The sequence below is a fragment of the Vipera ursinii genome (genome assembly GCF_947247035.1).
Source record: "Vipera ursinii genome assembly, chromosome: 2".
Taxonomy (NCBI): Eukaryota; Metazoa; Chordata; class Lepidosauria; order Squamata; family Viperidae; genus Vipera; species Vipera ursinii.
Window position 1 is genome coordinate 33317880 of NC_139513.1, and position 20382 is coordinate 33338261.

The 20382-nt window shown below is 39.9% G+C and overlaps 1 protein-coding gene across 2 annotated transcripts in view; it reads left to right on the top strand.

The window, feature by feature from the left end:
- The first annotated feature begins 1255 nt into the window (after positions 1 to 1255).
- The window catches only part of ATXN7 (ataxin 7), a 75114-nt gene continuing 55987 nt past the window's right edge, over positions 1256 to 20382 (top strand). Inside the window, exons 1-3 of one of the 2 annotated variants that reach the window (XM_083355979.1) lie at positions 1256 to 1775; positions 1986 to 2288; positions 6624 to 6692. In XM_083355979.1, coding sequence (XP_083212105.1) covers positions 1997 to 2288; positions 6624 to 6692 — 361 coding nt within the window. In that variant the 5' untranslated portion in view covers positions 1256 to 1775; positions 1986 to 1996. Of the gene's footprint in view, positions 2289 to 6623; positions 6693 to 20382 lie in introns of both variants that reach the window. The other variant, XM_083355978.1, reaches the window with a different exon arrangement.

Genomic DNA, 20382 nt, shown 5'->3' on the forward strand with positions numbered 1-20382 from the left:
TAGCTCCACAGAAGATGTTGAAATTAATTTCTCATAATCTGTCAAGTGAGGGAAATTAATATGCCTTGACTTCTTTTGCAAGCTGCTTAAGGAAAACTTCGTTTAATCTACCGAAACGAAATACAGTTTAAAAAAAGATCAGCGCAGGTATTGTGAAATCTGCCAGTTTAATAAACTGCCATCTTTTAAAAGTATAGAATGTATTTACAAAATTAGTCTAGCCTGAAGCATAAAAACAGCAAAACTTCTTAAATATGACGTATCTGACAAATTATACCAAAAAAACAAGTCACCAGATTTCATTTTCATATTAATAAGAATTTCCCACAGTGAGGGGCAATGAAAGAGTTAAGTGGGTAATAATTCTTCTTAGTCATCTTTAAAGCTTTTATAGGGGGGAGGGATTATATATATATATATATATATATATATATATATATATATATATATATATATATATATATATATATATATGTGTGTGTGTGTGTGTGTGTGTGTGTGTGTGTGTGTGTGTGTGTGTGTATGTATGTATGATGTATGTGTGTGTGTGTGTATATATATATATATATACATACACATACATATGTATATGTATATGTATATGTGTGTGTGTGTGTATCTTTGGTCATTCGGGTTTTTTCCCCACGTAGAATTGGAGGTATCAGGGCAACGTTTCGACGAAATCTCATCCGTCATCCTCAGGCTTCAGCTTCGTTCTTCTGGGAGAAGTGTGTGTATATATATATAAATTTTGCGTTGCTTTTGCCTGCTGCTGCCTTATTAACCAGGCAGCCGGATTTGTCAAGCCTGTTCTTCTTCGCTCCTGGTTTTGACAGATGTAAAAAAAAAACCAAAAAAAAAACCAACAACACCTCGGCGACTTTTGCAAGCAAGCAAGGAGCCTGCTTTTTCTTATTGGCGGATTGAGGCGAAGCGATTTAAATATTAAATGAGACCTTTTAAGGCAAGATCGTAGATGACATTAGTGGAAGGAAGGTGTCCGCGAGAGCGGAGGGGGGCGGGGGGGGGCGGGAGAGGAGTTGCCTAGATGAGGTTAGTTTCCTGCTTGTTTCCTATTCAGCCTCCCGTTCCTGCGCTTGACGTGAAAACTTTTAAGGTGGGAGGGAGGCGTCTCGTCTTAAGGTAGCCCCGAAATAAAGCCGAGACTTAACGCCGCGCGGCGAAGGGCGTGGGTTCAGCCGGAGCGCGACGTGTGTCAAGAGTAGAATTTTATTTATTTATTTATTTATTTGGAGAGCCGCCTTCTTCGAAAAACGAAACCATCGGCCGTCGAGGAGGGGCGACCGGCCGCCCGGACTTCCTGGCTGCGGGGGAAGAAGCGGCGCTTTTTTGCTCCTCTCGTCCCTTTAAGACCCTGCCGAGGCGAAAGGAAAGGAAAGGAAAGAGGAGGCGGGCGCAGTCGGTGTGATGCGCCCGGACTTTGCCAGACGCCTCAAATAAACAACTTCCTTCGGCTGTGGACTTTCGCGACTTCGGGGCTGCGCGAAAGTGCGACGCGGGAGAGGGCGAGAAGAGACGCTTGAGTTGCCGGGGAGGGGGGGGGGAGAAGCCGTTTGCTTGGATGGCAATCTGGGGACGACTTCGCCTGGGATCCGGACCGCGGGCTCCCGAGAAGCGCTCTTACCGGCTGGCTGCCGCGTCGGGATCCCCGATGACTCCGGCCGCGTTGGTGTCGACCGCCTCGCCTCCCTCGCTTTAGCGGCCGGCGGGAAAAGCAAGGCTGGCGCCCTTCCCCGAGCCGAGACAAGCCGAAGGTTGGCGCCGAGAAGCTCATCCGGCTTCGTCCGAGAGATTAATGGGAAACAAAGGCGATGCCAGGCCTGGCGTTGTTCTCCCCTGCGCGGCGCCCGTAGCGGCAGCCCCGATTCAGCTCGGCCGGCGGCGGGGGATTCTCGGGGAACTTCCTTAAGCGGCGGGGCCACCTTAAAAAAAAGAGCCTGATGACTTTTCTCGTTACATTGTAGCAGCGGAAAGAATGTCGGCGCGGGCCGTGGCTGACGTCAGAGGGGAGCAACGCAGAGCGGTGGCGGCGGCGGCGGCGGCCAGCAGGCAGCAGCAGCAGCAGCAGCAGCGGCGGCCCCGGCACGGAGGAGGCAGCGGCGAGAGCGGCCTCGGCCCCGCCACCGCGATCCCCGCCACTACGGCCACCGCCACCAGCGCAGCAATGGCGACCGTCGGGGAGCGCAGGTCCTTGCCTAGCCCGGAGGCAATGCTGGGGCAGCCCTGGAGCCATTGGGTCGATGCCGCTAAACTTCACGGGAACGATGGTGAGCGAGCGAGCGGGAGTCCCCCTTCTCCCTGGGGGGAGGGGGATGGGGGGGGTCCGGCCGGCAGCGAAAGGGTTAACCCAGCTGGTCGCCTAACGCTCCCCTGCCGGAATTGTCTGATGAATCTGTCCCAGAGTAAGACCGGGGGGGGGGGGGGAGGGGGCAGGGAGGGAGAGTTGGCCCAAAAGGTCCTGTTTATGTCTCTTCTCCGCCTCGCACACACCCCTGTCTGTATGGCAGGTTTTATAGATAGGTAGGTCAACTCTCGGTAAATCTCGCTCAGGCAGGTGGCAGCGCCTAACTGACCTTGGGTTGATTCTAAAAAAAAAAACCGTTCAAGTGTGCTTGACTGATCAGCGCTTGGATGGGAGACCACCAGGAAATGCCAGAGCTATAACTGGAGTAGTTTGGGATTGATTGATTGATTTTTTTTAAAAAATGGTGGGTGGGTGGCTGGGGGGAAAGTCCTAGAAGAAGACAATGGTCATTCATCTCCACAGTCCTGCCAGGGAAACGGCACGGAGCTTTTGTAGGAAAGCAACAGGAGTTCAGCTTCAGTCGAAGATTTTATGTTTTAAATATAAGGGCCTTTCTCTGTTCTCGAGGTGTTCACTTTAAAAAGTAAAAAGAAAAAGAAAAAAAAGCTAGATCTCAGGTAAGTCCTGCAACTTATTTATCAGGACAAACAGGAGAGCAAGTGCCTACTTCTTGGTGTGTTTATTTCTATTATGATGACATCCCATAGTGCAAGTGGTTTCCAATGGATTTTTGAAGTCTACTGTACTCTTCCTTCAGATCACACAACTATTTATAACTATTCTTTGCTCTGTTTAGAAATCAGTGTTATGAGACTCCAGGAGTATTTAATGTAACATTAGCGGACGTGATTTTATTTAATCGTAACATTTACAGCCCATTACCATTCCGCAGGACTCCCAGTGGTTTTATAGAAATATACAAACAAAGACTTCCATGGTCAGTATTAATAACATCTTTAAAACAAAATATCTGAATAACAGACATTTGCAACTGCTTCTGATGGAGTTAAAAGTTGGAGCTGAGCTAAACTAAACTCTAGTGCAGGGGTGTCAAACTGGCAGCCCGCAGGCCGAATATGTCATGCCAAAAGAGCACCCACCCCATTGCCAGCAATGGGGAAAAAGTCGCGATACGTCATAACACGTCACGTGACGTTGCGAGTTTGACACTCCACTGCTCTAGTGGGAGGCCGTTCCAGACCCCTGAGCTTCCCCTCCCCCTACACCTTCTGAAAGTGGGAAACCATTAGTTCCTTCTGGGTGAGATAAAATTGGTCAGCCTGATCCTAATGAATGTAACACATTCCTGAAGATTAGGTGGTATATAATATAAAGAGCTTTATAGGATACCACACCATCCCTTTAAATTTTGTTATTTTTATTTATTCAAATTTGTTATAGCCATTCAACGCCAGAAGACTCTGGGCGGCATACAAAACCCAAAATATCCATAAAAACAGAAATGACATAAAACCACACACAGACAACCCAGACTAAAAGGATCTTCAAAGTAACACAAATCAAGCAGGGCTCCCCAAAATACAGCAATATATTAAACCAAGGCCAGGTTTCAAGTGATTTCCAGACATTTTTAAGAAGAGACTGGACAGCCAGTTTCCTGCCTGAGCAGGGTGTTGGACTAGATGACCTCCAAGGTCCCTTCCAACTTTTTTATTATTATTAACCCTGGGAGAGAGGACACTGCCCTTCTTTCTAGGGAAATACTGCTCCAGAGGGTAAAGATCATGACAGAGAGGGCACATATTGATCCCACAATATGACAACACTTAATATTAGTTTAAGGCAACCTAATGTCACTAGGAAGCCAGGACAGGATCCAAAGCTGTTTGTACTTCTACCAGAGAGTGCCAAATAGTACTCAAGCTGCTACATTTTGGAGAAAATGAAATACCTGAGTGGTCTTTAAAGGCAGTCCAAGTAGAGTGCTTTGTGGTAATTTAAGTACAGGCGGTCCCAAATAGAATGTTTTGTAGTAATCTAAGTAAGTGATAATGAGGCCTTATGTCACTGTAGCAGGGTGTCTTGCCTCAGGTAGGGTCCAATTGCCACACAAGTCAAAGCTGAGCAAAAACTGCCTCAGACATGGCCTCCAGCTGCGTTCAACTTGGAGTCTTGAGTCCAGGAGGACCCCAAAATCACAGACCTTCTCTTCCAGGATAGTGCTTCCATATCTAGAAAGACATCACTGGAGTAGCCAGAGAACCACAACGGACAAATAGAAACTTTATTTAGATAGGGTTCAATTTTAGGCCATCCGGATCCAGAGCACCAAAATAAGGCATCAAGAGCAGAGCATGGCCCAGGATGAGTTTCATTAACACGCTGATGGCACTAAGAGCACCAGATGATTCTCCCACTTTCTTGTTATATTTGCTGTCCTTAACATAATGCTAACTGTGGGTTAGTTGGTATCAGCATGCTCCGTCCTTTGGGTTTTGAACAGTCCTCCTGTTTTTAACTTTAATTAACTGCAGTTTGCCATGTTTAGCGAAGCAACAAATTGTTGCTTCACTGTTAAATTTAAAATAAATCAAAGTGATTTCTAGCTAAGCTTATTAATGTTAACTATAGTTCCTGGTTCAGAACTGCAACTGCAGCTAAAGGTTTTGAAGGAACTGCAACTAAAAGTGGAAGCAAAAGTGTCCTACTTGTTCCTTAGCTACAAGGGAGAAGGATATGAGACAAGATAACGTAAATATAACAGGAAGGTTGTTCTGCTCCAATAAATCATTCTTATGATAGAAACGATCATCTGGATATGTTTTATGGCATGCTTGTGAATAAAAGTTAAAATATGGAAAGTATTAATACATCCAAATACTAAATGAGTTATTTTTTTCAAAAATATCAGAGCACCAGGAATAAAGAAAGTTGTGGTGTAATACATAATGTCTATCGCATGCATCTTTGAGCAGCCAAAATAAGAGGCAGAATTATAGTAATTTAAAAATAGGTTACATAAAATTATTATGGAATTCCCGGTAGCTTATACAAAATATACTACCAAGAAGAAATATAAGGCAGTTTGCCATACAACAAAAATGCAACTACTACCTGCAAAACTTTATTTGGAAGAGAAGAGTAGAAACTAAAAGGCCTCTTGCTAGATTCAAAGCACTGCTAAAATAAACTTTATATTTAGGGACTTTTCTTTATGCCTCACATCCCGTGTACGCTACCTGAAGGCATTACCTGAAACATCCAATACCACAATTGCTCTGCAGACCTGTTGGTAAGACAGTAAGCATGTGGGACAACTGATCAAATGCCTATTTTTATTGAAAGCTGGTGAACTTTCAGGAGCCTTATAGAGCTGGTCCTTCCATCTTTAGTTTTTTCCACCCAATAGATTCTAACATCTTCCAGTATTGGCAGTTTTGGAGACAAGCACTCATTGTTCTTGGCTTCGATGAAGAGTAGATTTAGTTTAACCTAGAGAAGTTGGAGAATGCACCTTATAAACCTTTTCCCCCCCTCAAATGTATGTGGCTTATAGGATTTGAGCAACAGTTTGTGATAGAATGTTTGACAGTAGGAATTCTAACTGTCCTTTTCAGGATAAAAACAATGGAGCTATGAGGTGAATCTGGCACTTGTTAAATAAATGGTGGCTGTTAATTTGATTTCATGGTTGTATCAAAGTCCAGAGTCAGCTTTTGAAAGAGATCTTCTCTCCAGACGATGATTATTACCTACTAACATTTTGGGGGCGTTTATGGCCATTCACCAATTCAGTGTATAGAATAGAAGAGCATATAACACTAGATCAGTTTTAAAATACCTGAATGAACGTGTTTGAACCTAGTGATGGAATAGCTAGGGATGTCACTCTAATAATTCATATTCAGAGGAAAGCATTTCAGAGCTAAGGAGACATTGCAGAGAAGTTTCTTTTTTTTGTTCCAAAGCAAAGTTATATGCAGAAAGTTGATTTTTAATTGTTATAAAATAAAATTCTTTTTGTAACATACGTTTCTTTAGTATTTGACTTCTAGGCCATATTAAATCCTTTATATTATCTTAGTACTCACTTGCTTTTAAAGAAGGAAGGAAAGCATCTACTACATGCTTTTTGTATTTTAAGATTTTTTTCCCTATCAAATGAATTTAAACCATTTTACGTAAGATGGGGAGAGAGATATAAGACAAACTCATTTTATAGCATTGTTGCACTGTATGCTTTGGATTTAATCAAAATATAATTGGCCATGTAGCTGACACACTAAAAAGAACACTACAAACTAACATTTTTCTTTTGTTTGTTACTTCCTCAAAGGAGCAGCCTTGGAAGAAAATTTCAAGGAGTATGGTAAAAACCGAGAAGCGATGCGACTTTGTAGGGAAGGTGAGTTTGATGTAGACGGATTTCCTACTTCATAGAACAGTCAGTGAAACATATACATATGCAGAATTTTATATGGTCCTGAATTTGCAACCGTACATTATTACAAATTTGCATTTCCAGAGATTATTGGAAACTTGTATTTGTCTGAAATAACTAACATACATATTTATATTAGTTATTTCAGACAAATTCCATACATTTACATTTTTCAAAATTTCTAAACATTATTGTTATTATTATTTTATTTATGCGTTATTTAATGTAATTTTCTATTACATTAAATACATACAAAAGCTAATAGAATTAATAGAACTCACTGGTGATACTTTTTGACTTTTATATGCTAATTTGGTGGGGGGGTTGTTTGTTCATCTTATAATAGATTTGGCTCTATGTAATTCTTAAAAGGTCATGCCGAATGCTGAAGCTACTTTTCATAGGACAGTTGATTGTTTGCCTAGCTACGTGGTATGCAAGGAACAGATCAAAAAATAACGCAAGAAAAATTTTGCATTTTGATGAAATGATATTTTTTCCAGGATCTAGTTTGTAATTGATAGACCTGTTCACTATAAAAATTGACAAGCAGAAAACCACTGTAACAACTGTCTTGTAGTATAGCTATCTATGGGAAGTATTTAGAGGCATAGTTTTCATGTTTAATAGATATTGACAGCATTGGCTTCTAGGAACTTGTTTAGTTCGTCTTTAAGCAACTTAAAACGACAATCATTACTTCATATTTCAGTTACAGGTTCCACATCTAAGTTTGGTTTATGTACAAATGTTAGATGAATCAGTGCACTAAGAAGGATTACATTTATTCTTAATGCATTGATTCATCTTAATTCATAAAAAGTTAAGAGTGGGGAAATATCTATCAACTTCCGTAAGTCTCTTGTCATTTTCCATTTATCTTTTTCAGCTTTAAAAAGCTCCATGTGTTTCAATCTTTTACTCCATCCTTCTGATCACATTAGTTTCCTTTTTTACACATTTTTGAGCTCTGTATTATTCCTTTTTATATATAAAAATCAAAATGATCAATAGGCTCCAATTGTAATCATAATGTAGCCTTATATAAGGGGATTATGATATATATACTTGTGGTTTCTGAATCATGTAATTTTTACAATTTATCTGAAGTTTTCATTAATCTATAAATTGATGTCTTGATGAAGATGTTTGAGCTCTTCATTCCTATTTGGGGCTTTATCTCTGTATTAGCATTGTATCCCATGTTACGAGCTTAAGATAAACATAGCGCTCCTCTTCCCATTTTCTCCACACAACAACCCTCTGAGGTAGATTGGGTGAGAGTGAAGGTCCCAGAGAGTTACAGTGGTTAAAGGTAGATTTAAATCTGGATCCCTCCAGTGCCACTCACTTTCACCACTATCTAGTCTTTTACTTATGCTTATGTTTTTTTGGGCTGGTTATATGTTGGGAGATACTTTATGGCCAGGTTTAATAAATAGAATTGAGTGGCACTGCGATAGCTAAATTATTTTTATTTCTCTTACAATCTCATCTCATTTACATCAAAAAATGGTCTTGCAATGCTTTGGGATATATCTTTTGCAGTGGTCAGTACTTCTTGAGTCTTACATCTACAATATGCATGCCAGCTTAGCTTAAATTTATGCAGTCATACAAAGTTTTTTTTCGTATGGAATGTTTGTTTATTTTTTAATCTTCGTTTATGATTCCAAGAAATTATGAAATGATTAAAGAATATCTATCTGCCCTGTAAATTCATGAAAATGTTGTTGACCTTAACACCTCTTGAAATATTACCTAAAACCCTTGTTCTATGCTAGAGAGAAATGGAAAGACATTACAAAAAAGATAGATGTGTGATCTGCATAGTAGCTCAGATTTTGAACAGGTAGACATATTTTCCCCTCTTAATTAAGGGCAGGTTGAGACTAGGTACACAGTGGAGATATGAGCCATATGTTCAGTTGTACAGAATGTAGATTACTTGCCCTTTTTAAAGCTTTATACATAACATTTGTTTATATTTTCAGCCTCTTCAAGGGATATAATTATAATTAGATGGTCTCTTGGTATTTTTGATCTGTAACAGTACACTTGTTGCCTTCTTGATATTTGATATTTCTTCTTCATCTTCTGAAAAGCTAAGATGCAAAATAGATCATGGACAAGCCTATTAGCTATCGCATGGTTGCCTTATTATTATCTATCACTTTGGCAATTTGTTACATACTAAAACATTTACATTCTGCATTATGTAGAATAGTTCAACAATAACTATTTTGCTATTATCTGGGCTAAGAATAAAAGCATTTAAATTCTTCCAACTAAAGAGTTCTCTGCAAAACAGTAGTTGTATCTTCCTTTCCCAACAAAAAAATCTTTCCCTTTGCTGTTTTGTGTCTGAAACATGCTGTTCGGTATTTACCAGTATTTAAAGGGAAGGGGTTTTCTTTACAAATCATATATTTTACCCTTACAGAATATTCTAGTTATCACAAATACTATTTTGCTGTCATTTCACAAATGAGTTTCAGAAGTAAGATTAAACTGGCTTTTCAGACAGACAGACTATCAAGCAATGATTTCCATTTAATTGCATTGTTCCTTTTCAGTTTGACAGCAGACAAAATTACTACTTCCAGCTCATTGGACCTGTAAGTGAGGGTCGATTCTGAAGGTTCTTATATAAGACTTCCATGGAAATGTGTGTCTTGCATTCAGTAAAATATTAGAAATGCAGCCTTGTCTATGAGTGGTTAGAGGTCCAAAACAGAGACATCAGTTGCCATCAAGACATGTTTTGAACATAAACCTGAGCTTCACTGTATAAGAGTAACAATTTAATCTGAAGTTCACCAGCTGGATACATTTTCAAACCCATGCTCCTTATCGTAATTCTTAATAACTGCCTTGGATTTCTTTAATATCTAAATAAGTTAAGTAATCCTCTGTGTTCTAAGATCTTCTTCATCCTGTACTTTCCAAATGTATTAGAAAACTATCATAATGCCTGTCTAGTTGTAGATAGCTGCGTCATAAAGATAAGTGGCAATTATGTAAACACAAAACAGTTGTTAGGCCATATCAAATCAAATCTTTATTATAGTCATAAGGAGGGTGGTAAGAGTCTAGAAATACACATTATGAATGAAACTTTAAAAATTAATACATACACATGCATATGTGTATACAGAAAATGCACATGTGTATTCATACAAAAATTTAATATTCACACACATAATACACACATTAAAAGTATCTACAAAAATGAGAATCTAAAAGAAGGGGAAGGAGCATTAGATGGGTGTAAGGGAACATTAAAAACTGCCATTTTTATGGAAGACTATAAAGTTACAAACCACGAATCTAATTTATAAAGTTGAAACTTGCGCACTTATCATCACTGGACAAATTTTGAGTACTGCTGCACAGAACCTGGCAACATTGTATGTTGTGGTAGGGCTGATATCTGAAATCAACAGGACTATATAAAATTGTTTTATGCACCTTGGATACTTATGTATTTAGTGGTGAGATGAGGTATATGAATATTTCTCTAGTGCAGGCACTGGAGAAGTACGTGCTCCGTAGTTTTTGTGTGTACAGAGTCGCAAAGGCGGCGTCTCTCTGAGTAAGGAACTTCCTCTATTGCCCTTCAAAGACAGCTGTGGGGAGGGCATGACACACGTGGAGTAAAGGGCTTTTTGTCTTTTGGTACTTTTGAGTTTATTTAGATATGCCACGTGGGCAGCAGAGGTATCATTAAGCCATATAATTTTCCAGATGATAAAGTTGAAAAAAAATATATGTTTATTTGGGCATATTATATGCTACAGAACTAAAAAAAAATCTTTCTGAACAAAATGTAATTTCATTCTTTCAGAATTCTCTAACTTCGTCAATGCTCTGATTTTGATACTGCAGGGTTTTTTTTAATCTACTGAAGAGAATGGCCATTAGCACTTGATGCTGTGCATGTCAAAGCAGCATCTCTTCTCTCTCCAGTTAGAAGAAACAGGTGTGTATCAGTTTACAAGTCAAGTAGTAGTAGTAGATCATTTGCAGAAGTTTTTGCTCTAAACTACAGGATTCTGAATGACTTTTTTTAAAAAAAACAACAACAATGAGGTGATTTTGATTTTTATTCTGTGCTTTTCATATACCATGACCATTCCTAACTCCAAAAAGTTACTATACGGTAAATATGCATTTATTTATTTATTATTAAACTTTTATGCTGCTTATCTCGCTGAGGCGATTCTAGGTGGCTTACAGTCATACAAAAATCATATTTAGCAGGATGCTGCGTTGTATGTGATATTCCAGCTGTTGGCTATCATGTTTCCCTCTAGCTAAAAACCACTAGTAGCATATTTAAAAACAAAAGGAAAACCATTCTGGCTTTCAGTGGTTAATTGGATGCTAATAAGAAACCCACAAACAGACATGAGAAACATTTTTCTTCCCATTCATGTTTTTCATAATTGATATTAAAAGACTTACTAGAAATAATATATTAGGGTGGTTGAATATAGGGCAAAACTATTATGAGGTACTGCATTATTTCGTGTGTACTAAGGATTCCCATAAGACACATTAAAAATAGTGGTAAGGGAAAAATTAAATGAAGTTATTAGACACATACTCTTTTTTATATACCTTCTTTTGTTGTAGGCCATCTGAATTCAGAATATGCTTTAGAACTACAAGCATATAGTTAAGGGACACTCTCAAAGGATTGTTAAGACTATTTTTAGTTCACATATTGCTGCACAGCGTGGATCAGATATTGTAGAAACTGTCTTAAATAATAACCTAATTTTGACCCAATTAATTTCCCCTTTTTTGTTTTGAAATAATTATATGTACGCCAGCAACAGTATCCTTAATGGATAAAAGGCTTGATGGTGTTTAACGCTTCACACATTAAAGCTACAGTTCAGTGAAAAAATAATTATTACTATACTATATCGCCTGTTGGATTATTTTCTTTATTAAATAAATGAAGCAAACATTAAAGTCAAACTATTTTGTACATCATGGTGGCCCACATGAAGGTCTGATAACCTTCAGTGGCAAAACTTCAAAAAAATTGAAAGAGAGCAGATATTCTTTCACAACCAGTATCTACACATAGATATATTGCTTATGTATTTATACAGACTTTAGAGTTGTGTGTTTAGTTGAACCTTAGCAATATTTTGGTGTTTTGCAGAGTCTAAAACTTTGCTTTAATTTGGTAAATAAATTCATAAAATTACTCCACCCTTCATCTCCAATGATTGAAACAAACAATTACATTGAGGTTAAGTCTAGCAAAAGATAAATATACCACTGATTTTAATACAGGTTGTCTCGACTTACAGCTGTTAATTTAGTGACTAAAGTTATAACAGCACCGAAAAAAGTGATTTATGACCTTTGTACTTACGACCAGTACAGCATTCCCATGGTCACATGATCAAAATTCAGACACTTCGCAACTGATGGTTGCCACGTCATTCTGGGGTCATGGGATCACCTTTTGCAACCTTTTATTTTTCAGACTTCCACTTATTTTTCATTTCATATTTGGAATCTTTATGCTGTAGCTATAAATTCTGAATTTGTCATTAGATTCTCGGTGCAGAGCAGGAGTAAATTCTGACAGTGTTCCAGATCCTGAGTATATATGCCATGAGATTTGTTCACCCAAAGGTGGAGCTCTGTCATTACTCTCTACAAACTTAGCCTTAGCAAGACACATTCTGACTGTTATCCAGCATTGCACAAGCTAACTAGGAAGTTTGAACATTCAAAGCTGGGGCCTTTTAAGGCTGCATTCCAACCCTTCAAATCAATCTGTCTGTGTAGCTATCTAGCTATCATATTTGAGGGAACACCTGCTGCCAGCATCAAGTTCCCTTTGTCCAGTGCGCTTGCAGAGGGAGGGTCTTCTCAGGGTGCCGCCAGTAAAAGATTGCCGGCGGATAACTCCCAGGGAGAGGGCCTTTTCTGTGGGTGCGCCTACCATCTGGAACCAGCTTCCTGTGGAGCTCAGGACTGCCCCTGACCTACGCTCATTCCGCCGGGACCTGAAGACTTGGCTCTTTGAGCTCTCTGACCCAGGCTGAGAATTTTAACTGAGGTTTTATTTTCAGGGATAATTTAATCTTTTAATTCTCTTTTAATTTTGTATTTTATATTGATATGATTTTAAAATGCCCTGTAAACCGCCCTGAGTCCTTCGGGAAAGGGCGGTATATAAATCTAATAAAATCTAATCTAAATCTAAATTTGCATAGCCACCCATCTCACCCATCTGGGTGGCACACAGCACAGAGACCTGCAGACAACTAATTTGTCAAGGCAGAATGGGACTTAGAAAATTATTCCAGCTTCTAAGTTCAAAACATGACACTTGTGAACACAAAGATAGAATACTGGCAGAAGGTGCTGTGAACTTTATTTGGATAAGTTTGCTTTTGGCTTGCTCCAGGTAGGAAATTCTGGTATCCATTCTACTTTGCAGATGCAACCTGTCTCCAGATTGTGCCCCTCCCCCCCAAAAAAAACTTGTTCATCTTTCCCAGTACATCATGATCCACACTTTGAGAAGTTCTGGCTTTTAACATGTTTAAATTGCTTTATAAGTATCAGGTTGCAAGGTAGCGTAATTATACAAGACAGTAAAAAGATCTTTGGACTTGCTTTTGAAGATGGTTTTCACCCATACTTTTTGTAGAATTGATGTGGTTGTAGATCCTTCATGACACTGTAGTGGCTTCCTATAATATGTATGATATACCACTGCTGTGCTTTGCACTTGAAATCTTTAGAAAATAATCTAGTCTAGACACCAACTTCCGGTATTGGAGCAGCCATAACTTCTGGAGGCAGGCTATTCCACTGATTAATTGTTCTGCCAGGAAATTTCCCCTTAGTTCTAGGTTGGTTCTCTCTTTGATTAGTTTCCATCCGTTCCTTCTTGTCTTACCTTCAGATGCTTTGAAGAATAGGTTGACCCCCTCTTTGTGGCATCCCCTTAGATATTGGAACACAATTTAGGGGGTTGCCATCCTATTTTAAAACCCAAACCACAGATAATCAGGCTACATTAAAAAAATCACTTCTTTCCATAAATGTTCATTATATAAGATCTTTTGCATATGTTGTATTTCAGGTCTACAATGAAGTGAGGTGATTAACTAGTTTGAGGAATGCCTTTTTAGAAATGACATCTTGCTTAATGTTGGGCTGGTGATTCCTTTCTTCACTATTTATGCCTTTTAACATCTGAGCCCTCACTTTTAAAATGGCATATTAATTCTGAGATTGCTATAAGTAGACTTTTTAAAATTTTATTTGAGTTCATAAAGGAACTTTATGCATGACAAGGACGTCTCGTTTGTGATCATTGCAGGCAGTCTTGAGGGACCTTTGGTTAGTGCACTATATATGGCCTGTGCAAATTCCTCATCCATTGTTCCAGTTACTTCTTTCACTTTCCAGATCACTCTCTGTTTGCACTAAAGGAAATGTCCCTCTATAACGTTTAGAAACTTTGTGAGCATCCAGTTTTAGATTTTCCTCTTCTACCTGGACAAAGGTGTCTTGTCTGTATTCTGCAAGCAAGGATTCCTGAGAGCTAAGCTGCTGATTGACTCAGCACTTGAAAAAAATGCTTAGTTTTTTTTTAGTTAGATATAAATGTAAAGGTAAAGGTTTCCCCGCACATGAGTGCTAGTCGTTTCTGACTCTAGGGGTCGGTGCTCATCTCCGTTTCAAAGCCGAAGAGCCAGCGTTTGTCCAAGGACGTCTCCGTGGTCATGTGGCCGGCATGACTAGACGCCATAGGTGCACGGAACGCTGTTACCCTCCCACCGTAGTGGTCCCTATTTTTCTACTTGCATTTTTACATGCTTTCGAACTGCTAGGTTGGCAGAAGCTGGGACGAGTAACAGGAGCTCACGCGGCACTCAGGATTCGACCCGCCAAACTGCCGACCTTCTGATCGACAAGCTCAGCATCCTAACCCACTGAGCTAATTCCCTTTCTCTAGTCAAAGAAAACACTGGTGGCATAGAGAAAGACATCCTAGGAATCAGAGAGTGGCTCAAAATCATAAAGCTTTGGACAGAAGAATAGTATGTTCTCATTGTACCCATTCTAAAGGTTCTGCTGGGGACATGGGGGAGCAGGAGAGCTATCCAGATTTAAGCCAGATGTCCTGTTCTTGTTCTGGTGATGCTTCTAAATTGATAATGCTGATAAGCACCTTTGTTAAATAAAGGTAAATTCTTGACTTACAATTCACTTAGCGCAGTGATGGCGAACCTTTTAGAGACCGAGTACCCAGACTGCAACCCAAAACCCACTTATTTATCGCTGGGTGCCAGGTGGGCGTGGTCTACTGGGTGGGTGTGGCCAAGGTGGGTGTGGTCACTTCAATGTCGCTCATGGGGAGGAACACCTGTGGCTGGTTGAAGAGGGACAGTTGCCACCTCTGAGGCATGGCATGGGTGCCCACAGGTAGGGCTCTGAGTGCTGCCTCTGGCACCCGTGCCATAAGTTCGCCACCACTGACTTAGGGTTCTGAAAAAAGTGACTTATGTCCATTTTTTACACTTACTGCAGCATCCCCATGGTCATGTGATTTACATTCAGATGCTTGACAACTTTTGCAATCGTTTGACAAGCAAAGTCAATGGGGAAACCAGATTCATTTAACAACCATGTTGATAATTTAACAACTGCAGTAATTCACTTAACAAATGTGGCAAGAAAAGTCAAAAAATGAGGCAAAACTCACAACAAATTTCTCTTAGCAACATAAATTTTGGACTCAATTGCCGCAAGTTAAGGACCACCTGTTTGCTTCCACACTGATATACTACATTGGCATATTTGTTGGAAGCAAAGTCATAAAAACAGTGCTGATTAAAACAGCACAAAATAGAAGCAATATAATAATACTAAGAAATTGTAAAAAAAAAAAGGGGGGGGAGAGTGTTAGAGCAAAAGAAAATTCTCAATTGTGAAGAAAAATATATGATCTCCTGTGGCTGAAACAAGCATGATATTGACTCCAAGTCAATCTTCCACTCCATAAATGAGGTTTGGTTTAATCTGTTATAAACTGGAATAAACGTTATTACCCTGTATAATGTAATTATAGCAACTTTAAACTTAATAAGCTTCCATGGGAGGCTATAGAGGGTTTATAAGGATCATAACTTATGCTTTCTTGGATTTCTGCTGCCTAAGGTGAACAGTTCTATGAGACTAACAGTCTATGGCAGGGGTGTCAAACTCAATTTCATTGAGGGCAGCATCAGCATTGCGGTTGCCCTCAGGGGGCTGGGTGGGTGTGGCCTGGGTGGGCGTGGCCTACTGGGTGGGCATGGCTAAAGTGCGTATGGCCTACTGGGTGGGCGTGGCCAGCTCTACATGGTTCGCATCAAGGGTGCCTATGGGGGCCTGGGCAGCAGTGGGACAGATCTGGGGGTCTCTGGCAGGAGGAGGGTCTCTGGGCCAGGGCCAAGGCAGTGGGGGCCATTCCCTCACTGTTTCCAGGATGGCTTCGGGGGCCACATGAAACCACTTCGCGGGCCGGATCTGGCCCCCGGGCCTTGTGTTTGACATGTCTGGTCTATGGACTTGGAAGTGTGAGATACCTAAAATGCTTCTTTATGGAACAAAGTCTGACAGGGCCAGCCAAACTGGCAGACATGAATTGAATTATTATTTTAAACAGCATAGCTAATATTTAAAGCTAATATGTACAAGCTTTAAATTCAATGCAAGACTGTTTGCAAATATTATAGTTCAAAGTGCTTGGCATGTGTAGATTGTTAGCCCTCTAAAATAGATTAAGCCTAGTATAACCTTTAAAAAAGCACTTTTAACAGTATTAAAAATTAGATAACTGCTTTAAAATGATGCTGCAGCTACTGAATGGATTACAGTGGTTTAATTAATTTAGAAAATATACTTACGCAGATATGGAGAAGTTCTAAAACTGGGCTCAATTTTTATGTGATACCACGAGTTAATTTAAATTAGGATGTTAAGGTGACAGGCTCTGTACCTATAGATGATAAAGGAATTTATAAAAACAAATCTCTCAGAAAGAGAAAATCTCAGCATATTTGAGAATTAAGAGAGATGGTAGCTGTTTGCTTAGAAGAAGGTAACTACTTGTTAGACGGGTATTTTAAGAAGCCCTCAAACTTTCTTATAGTGTCAAGGATACCCATGATACTGGGAGAGAGAGTTCTTGATATCTGTAACACACATTAAAATATTGGGCATAGTCTAGAAATAGCTGATGCTTAGGTTTAATCAACTGATTTAGAGGATGGGCTCTACAGAAAGCATTTTACTGACAGCAAAAGTAATTGAGTTGAAATCTTTTATTTCAGGCTTCTCTCCTACCCTCAATGTATTTTTTTTATTATTTAAAACTACTTGGTTATTAATCAGATGCAGGATTTCCAGAAAACTGTTTAAATGTTCCTGTTGTTCCATCTAAAAGTGACCCCCCCCCAAAAAAAAATAAAAAATACCAGGAAGAAAGCTAAATGTGGTTGAGGGCTAACTGATGGTGAAAATAATTACATCATTTGGCTCTAGTGCTTTCAGATTTTTTTAAAATCTCAAAAATGCTCTAACCCAGGGGTGTCAAACTCAATTTCATTGAGGGCCGTATCAGCATTGCGGTTGCCCTCAGGGGGCCGGGTGGGTATGGCCAGGGTGGGCGTGGCCTACTGGGTGGGTGTGGCTAGAGTGCGTATGGCCTACTGGGTGGGCGTGGCCAGCTCTACATTGTTTGCATCAAGGGTGCCTATGGGGGCCTGGGCAGGAGTGGGACAGATCTGAGGGTCTCTGGCAGAAGGAGGGTCTCTGGGCCAGGGCCAAGGCAGTGGGGGCCGTTCCCTCACTGTTTCCAGGATGGCTTCGCGGGCCACATGAAACCACTTCGCGGGCCGGATCTGGCCCCCGGGCCTTGTGTTTGACATGTCTGCTCTAACCAGACTTGCTTAAATGTTGTATTTCATTCTGCTGTCATCAGTGCTTTCTTAGCGGACTTGGTTCATTAATTATTTGTAAATACTACACCGCTTCTAAATTAGTTTTTGGAAATAAATCCTGCATAATAACCAACAACAGCTAAGAAAATCTTCTGAAAGATTTGATCCAGGATGAAAAAAAAAATGAGCAAGCTGGGATATGGAAGTCTTGTTCTGGTGTCTGGAAGCTATAGTAAGAGGGCTGAATTTGACTAAACAAGAAAGAGTTAATTGTTAACTCCGTGGGAATCAAGATTGTTTCTCAATGGGGTGCCGCTGCCCCAGAGACAGCAGAGGCCAGGACTGATTAGGCAGGTGGAGGCAGTGGCCAAGCAGGCTTTTGACCAGTTTTAATTGGTGTGCCAGTTGCATTCCTACCTGGAAGACAAAGTTCACACAACAGTGGCTCATGCCCTCATCTAAGTGGGAATACTGCAACACGTTCTACATTCTGTCTTTGAAAACCCACCTGGGTAAGTGTAAAAATGCCAACAGACCAGTTACTGGCTGGTATTAGCCTTCTATGATCACATTGCACCTTATTTTCTTAGGCCCTTATTATCCATGGGTTTCTGGATGCAATTCAAAGTGCTGAAAATAGACTGCCTTAATTCATCTTGTGAAGAGAAATAGTAGCTAGGAAGTACCTTTTCTCGTTGCTGCTCTGACATTGTGGAATTCTTTCTATGGGGGTTTGTTCCATCCCTTCTAACGCTCCATATGCTAACTAAAGATAGACCTTTTCCAAAAAGTTTAGTGTTGAACATTTCCTACCATCATTAATTGATTTTACTTTGAATTCCTAATCATTGATTTATTTGTTGATGATTTTTGCTATGCTCTTTGCTTTATTTCTCATCGTCATCCTTTATTTTTGTGTTGTTTGATTAATTATTGATTGCCTTTATTATTATTATTATTATTATTATTATTATTATTATTATTATTATTATTATTATTATTATTATTATTTATTAAATTTGTATACCGCCCTTCTCCCGAAGGACTCAGGGCGGTTTATGCTGCATTTAACTCACCAATACTTTCTTCAATTGTTTAATAAACCATTGTGAATTGGTATAGAACTAGAATAAATAAAACACTGGGCAATAGCTTTCTTCATGAGATGGAAAGTAAATATCCATTTCAACTTAATTGTTTATTGGTTTTTATCATTGTGCTTCTATTTGACTTCTCACTTAATAGTTCTTTCTGTCCCTCATGAATGATAACATGGACTCTATCCCAGGGCTTTTCAACCTTTTCACCCATTGTACCACTTTTAGGATATGGCAACATCCGAGTACCACCAGTCACCTAGCAAGGTGTCAAAAACATGATGCCCCCCCCAAAAAAGGAAAAAAAGTGATGAAGTACAGGTAGTCCTCCATTTATAACAGTTCGCTTAGTGACTGTTCGAAGTTACAATGGCACTGAAAAAAGTGCCCCCCAAGCCACAGCCGAGCAAGACGCCTGCCTGCCCGCACGCCCAGCAGCGCTCCTCCTGCTGTCCGAGGTTTTCATTGTTGTGAGCATTTCTGTTGAGGATTGGGAGTGGGGGTGGGTTGGTTTTTATTCTCCCCCCCCCCGTCTGCTGGGTGATTGCAGCAGGTTTTGGTCACTTCACATGACCCTGGGACACTGTAACTGTCATAAATATGAATCAGTTGCCAAGCATCTGAATGTAAATCACAAGACCCTGGAGATGCTGCAACATTCCAGCTGATTGGCACTTCTTCTGGGCTCAGAAGCACCAGGATCAGCGCCGAGCTCCAGCTGGAGCCTGGCGCTGATCCTGGCACTCCCGCTGAGCCCTGACAGCCCTGCAACTCCAGCCGTCTCTCCCTCAGGCTTGTGCGGTGCTGCCACCAGTTCAGCTGCCCCTCCCCCGCTACCACTTTTCTAGGATGATCGTGTACCACCTGCCAGGTGCCAATGTACTACAGGTGGTACCTGTACCACTGGTTGAAAAGCCCTGCTCTATCCCATGAAAGCTTATGTCATAAGTAATTTTTATTGCTTTAAATCAGAATACTCTTAACGGACACTTAACTTTAGCTGAAATTTAATTAAAAATATTCTTAATTCACCTCTTTTCTCTCTCTCTCTCTCTTTCTTTTTCTCTATCTACTTCCTCCCTCCATCACAAAAAAAGGAATTCAATATACATGCCAGAGGAGTCAGGGTGAGCATCTTTCAACTGCATCCATGAAATGTACATATTCGTAGGCAATTATATAATTGTCATAATTATACTTGGAACAGTAAGGAAGAAAGTTCTTACAAACCCCTTGCTGCAGCTTTTTAATACTTCTCATTGTCTCCTTTCCTATTATTATATTACTGCTATTTTTCGTTCTGGTTTGCAACTGTGTGTATGTATTTACAAATAAAATTGAGTTGCGTTCAGTGGGGCTTGCTTTTTGGTATATGTGGGTAGGATTACAGACTTAGGTATCTAGGAAATTCAGCTGTATCTATCATCTTAACCTCGTTTAGTAAATCTCATAAGTAGATTATTATTCCATTTCTTAATATTTGAACACACAAGGAGACATCTGTGTTCAAGCTTCCTTCAACTTAGTTGAATACTAGCTTAGAAGGAAAAGTTAAAATTATTTTCAAAATTCATGTGTAAA